Source organism: Nicotiana tabacum, chromosome 14, assembly GCF_000715075.1.
Source record: "Nicotiana tabacum cultivar K326 chromosome 14, ASM71507v2, whole genome shotgun sequence".
NCBI lineage: Eukaryota > Viridiplantae > Streptophyta > Magnoliopsida > Solanales > Solanaceae > Nicotiana > Nicotiana tabacum.
This window is the reverse complement of record NC_134093.1, coordinates 106360780-106365100: the sequence shown is the minus strand read 5'-3', so window position 1 is coordinate 106365100 and position 4321 is coordinate 106360780. Positions and strand designations below refer to the sequence as shown.

The 4321-nt window shown below is 34.1% G+C and overlaps 1 protein-coding gene across 1 annotated transcript; it reads right to left on the bottom strand.

The window, feature by feature from the left end:
• Positions 1-523: 523 nt before the first annotated feature.
• LOC107786308 (coniferyl alcohol acyltransferase-like) lies at positions 524-3778 on the bottom strand. Its single transcript, XM_016607768.2, has 2 exons — positions 3198-3778; positions 524-1864 (listed from the first exon to the last, which is right to left on the bottom strand). The coding sequence occupies exons 1-2, from the start codon at positions 3633-3635 to the stop codon at positions 893-895; spliced, it is 1410 nt and encodes a 469-aa protein (XP_016463254.1). The 5' UTR covers positions 3636-3778; the 3' UTR covers positions 524-892.
• Positions 3779-4321: the final 543 nt, after the last annotated feature.

Below are 4321 nucleotides of genomic sequence, written 5' to 3'. Positions count from 1 at the left end.
GCAAAAACCTGAAGAAATAAATTAACAACGATGATAAAGAAACGAACGAAGGAGTTGGCAGAACAAAGATAAATAATACTTTGCACACTTGAAAACAATAGATATCATAAAGCTAATTGGAGATAAAGTAATTAGAATTTGAATTACAAATCAAAGTAGAAGAAAGAATAAAACAAAAGTAAGGAAAAATCTATATCTGAAGAGTTTGGAAGCGGCAGAAGAAACGAGATTTTCACGTTATTAGACTTCACGTATATAGGTTATATTTGGGATGTTGTCTTCGAGAATTTATATAGGTTATTAGATATCAGGCAGAATTCTATTATAGAATTATATGAGAAAGAGATTTTACTATTATTTAAAATAAAAAAGGTAAAGGGTAAAATAGAATTATAAAGTAATAAGTTAGGATATAATTAGAAAGAAAAATAGGAAACGATCCCATCACATCAAATCGGTTGTTTAAAAAAATGAGACTTTTCATTGTTTCGGGTAAATGGATTTAACAATACAATGCAAACAATTTTAACTAAACAATCAAAACCAATATTGTTCTCGAAAAACAATACAATACGATACAATGGCAGAAACAAGTTGTTAGGATAACTAAAAACACATATATGAACCTAAAGACCTAGACACTTCAACACTTCAGGTTACTTATTTCCAACATAGCATTACACTAGAAATTTGCTTTTAATCAACTCTGAGGAAAAAGGTAATATGAGTACATTTTTCAGCAACCCGCACGAAATATGCGAATTTCATAATTTTGCTTATTTTCCGAGCTCTTGTTTTTATTTATTTCACCTTAGATACAGCTTTTACATAACAAACAGAACATCCAAAGAGCACATCACACGTATATAAAGTTGATTACAATTTACTACAATTAAATCAAGTTGAGATAATTTGCAGTCAGAGGCTCGAACACATGGGATGCAGAAGCCTCAATTAGTTCCAATTGCCATTTCATTAAATGCATATAAATAATCCAATCTCCATTTCCTGTAGGACTTGGCACTGGCATCACATATCCTGATTTTCCCGCCCATGGAAAATGGTACGACCAGAAGACTGGCTCACCCCATCCGAAATTTATCTCTCTGGCTGGAAATTGTTGCCCTGATGATACTACCACGGCGGGCCCATCATCATCTGTGGCGTATATTTTTGCCACAGCTGGCTCAGGGCGATGGGCCTCAACCCAATCTATCAATCCAAGAAAATGTTCGCGTGTTACTGCTTTTTCTATAAACTCATGAATTGCATTTGCCACCCAACTCAATGGCTTCTCTTTTAGCTCCTCAATTTTCTTGTTTCCAAATGGGATGGAGAGAACGTTGCCAAAATACCCTTTTAGTGATTTTTCTTGATTATCATCTCCGTTACTCAATCGAGTCCTACCATCAACAACGATACCAAACCTGAAATTCTTGGAATTTGATGTTTCTTTAATTCCACATGCAATAGTTTTCCACAGGAAAGCACTGAATGATTCAAGTTTAGACCTATGGAATTTCGTGCTTTTTTGGTCACTATTGGCTAGTGATTGAAGGTGGCTAATTTTCTCCCCCGTGACATAGTAAATTCTACTTATAGCTTGATCGTTAGTGTTCAAGGTTTCGGGTATTGAGGGTGGTAGGGTTGTTATTGGTACGTACAAGCCATCGATTGAGTTATCGTAGTAACCAGGACGTCGAGGAAAAAGGAACGATCGACGGAAAGATGGGAGCTGAGTGAGTGGTTTGGATTGAGCTAATTCAGACCATGATACAAGAAACAAGTTGGCTGAATATGCATCAGCAACTCGATGATCAAATGTGCAACCCACTACTATTCCTCCGCATGTGAGTTGTGTAACCTGCAGAGAAACATTGGGTAAAACTGCAAGAAATAAAATAAAACAAAAGGACGGAGGACAAAATTGTAATTAAATTGATTAAGATCAAAAGGCATATGAAAAAACCGCGGCTCGTTTGAAGGTGTCACATGGAGTGAGGGTCTACCAGAAACAGCTAGCCTCTCTACTTTCTCAAGGTATTGGTAAGGACTGCGTACACACTACCCTCCCCAGACTTCATATTAAGATTTCACTGAGTTTGTTGTTGTTGTTATCATTTAAAAATGTTACATAAAATGGGACGGAAGGAATATTACATATAGGTATGTAACTGACACATATTCAAAAACTTAAATTTTGTACACCAAGGATGTGTTTGTAAGAAGGAAAAGTTTTCTCATGTTTTGTTAGCTTAAATGTTTTGGAAAATATTTTCCTCGTGAACTCTTTTTTCTCCAATTGGAGGAAATTTTCCCTATCAGGAGAAGGAAAAATATTTTCCAAAATTCTTCTTCAACCTTCCCACCATATTCCCCATCCCCACCAACCCCCTCCCCCTACACCCCACTCACCCCACCCCTAACCCACCCCACCCTACCCCTACCCTCACCCCCACCACATCCACCCTAAATAGAAATATTATTAAGAGTACTTTCCTTTTATCATGTTGTAGATAGAATACTTTCTTTATTATTTCAACAAAATGAGTATTTATTTTTCTATGATGTAAAAAAAAATATTTTCTTTCATTTCAACAAAAAAAAAAGTACTTTCTTTTCATGATTTAAAAAAAGTATTTTCTTTCATTTCAACAAAATGATGTAGTAAAAAGTAGTTTCTTTCGTTTCAACAAAAAAAAGTACTTTCTTTTCATGATTTTGAAAAAAATATTTTCTTTCATTTCAACAAAATGATATAGTAAAAAGTAATTTTTCGGTATTTGGGGTTTGGGGGGAGGGGGGGGGGGAGGTGTATTTGCGTTTGTGTTAAGACATAATCTTTTAGTTTTCCTCCATTCTCATAGGGGTGAGAAGTGAGAACGTGTTATTGAGAAATGTCAATTGACCAAATTTGTGACCATTTTAGTTTCCATTCTCCTTATTGTTTTCCTACCTCAAAAGTATCTTAATGGTATGTAGTTTTTAAGTTTTCGTTATTACTACTAGATACTCTAGGAACCGAAAAGGGCTAAAAAAAGAACAAAAAGTATGGAATGAAGGCGAATCCACGAGTTGATGTTTACGTATTTTTATAGCGATTTCAAGTTAATATACAATAATAATTGAGTTTATAATTAAATATTTATAAATATTTAGTGAATTTTTAATATATACATAATATAAAGATACAGTACCTGAACAGCTAGTACACCATACTTCTTCTTTGGAACAAGTTTTCCCTCTATACTCTCATCTGGATCATAAAAGTTGATTTCTTTGAGCTCAACATCAGCAAAAGCTTCTGTAAAATTGACTCCACTATTGTTGCAAAGAACCTCAGGTTCTCCAGCTAAGTTTTGAACTATCTCTCCAGCAAATGCATAGTAAGAAACTAATGTTTCAGCCAAAGAAGCTTTAAGAATTTTGATCATTGAACCAAATTCTAATGTTGTTGTCACTGAAATAGGATTTTGATAACAGAAGATAACTCCAACATCCAATGGAGGCAAGAGCAAGTCAAGATTGGACAGTGGTAGCCAATGCTCTTGTATTGGCAAAACTGCTGCCACAACTTCAGTCTTGCTCATCTTCACAATGAAGTTTCTTTTTGTAGTTATCTCGTTTATACACATTTTTCTTTTTATTTAATTTTTCTCTTTCTTTTGTGGGGTTTTGGGTTTTTTTTTTGTGGGGTGCGCGGGGGGGGGGGGTGGAGAGATTGGAGAATTTTAGAAGTATAAGGTTCTTGATATAGCTTTTATAGTGGTGTGTGTTTTATTTAGTGTGATAGAAACAAACATTGGAGAGCTGTATTTATAATGTTCAAATGATGGGTGAGACAATAATTAGTTAAAAATAATAGGATTGGTATTATCCATCTGTACAAGAGTGGGGTGATGGATGGAAACAAACATGGAAGACACGTTAAATTATATACTGAAAGTATAAATAAATAAATACATAAATATAGTTGTTCCAAATAATAGGGTTGGTGTCAACGAGATTATATTATGTATTAATGGTACAAAGGGTGGTTATGAGTTTGTTGACCAAGTAAACAGAGGGCTACATAGTCAATGGTTTTGGTAAATTGGAATCTTTATTTTAAGCTGCCCATCCTCTTCTTTCACTAGCAAGGTAGTGGTAGTTATAAACAGGTTGTTAAAACATAAACAACAGTACAGTATCTTGATGCAAATATCAGAAAATAGATGTATTATTTTGTAAAAGTAATAGCAAAATGACGATATATAGATACCTAATCCAACAAATATAGAGACGGTAAATCTAATTAATTCATATAGATTTAATTTATATA

Bases quoted from the DNA above. Each gene is read 5' to 3' on its own strand.
- LOC107786308 (XM_016607768.2), bottom strand. From the start codon at position 3,635: ATGTGTATAAACGAGATAACTACAAAAAGAAACTTCATTGTGAAGATG. The intron at 1,865-3,197 runs GTACTGTATCTT...GTTTCTCTGCAG, and splicing joins ATGGTGTACTAGCTGTTCAG to GTTACACAACTCACATGCGG.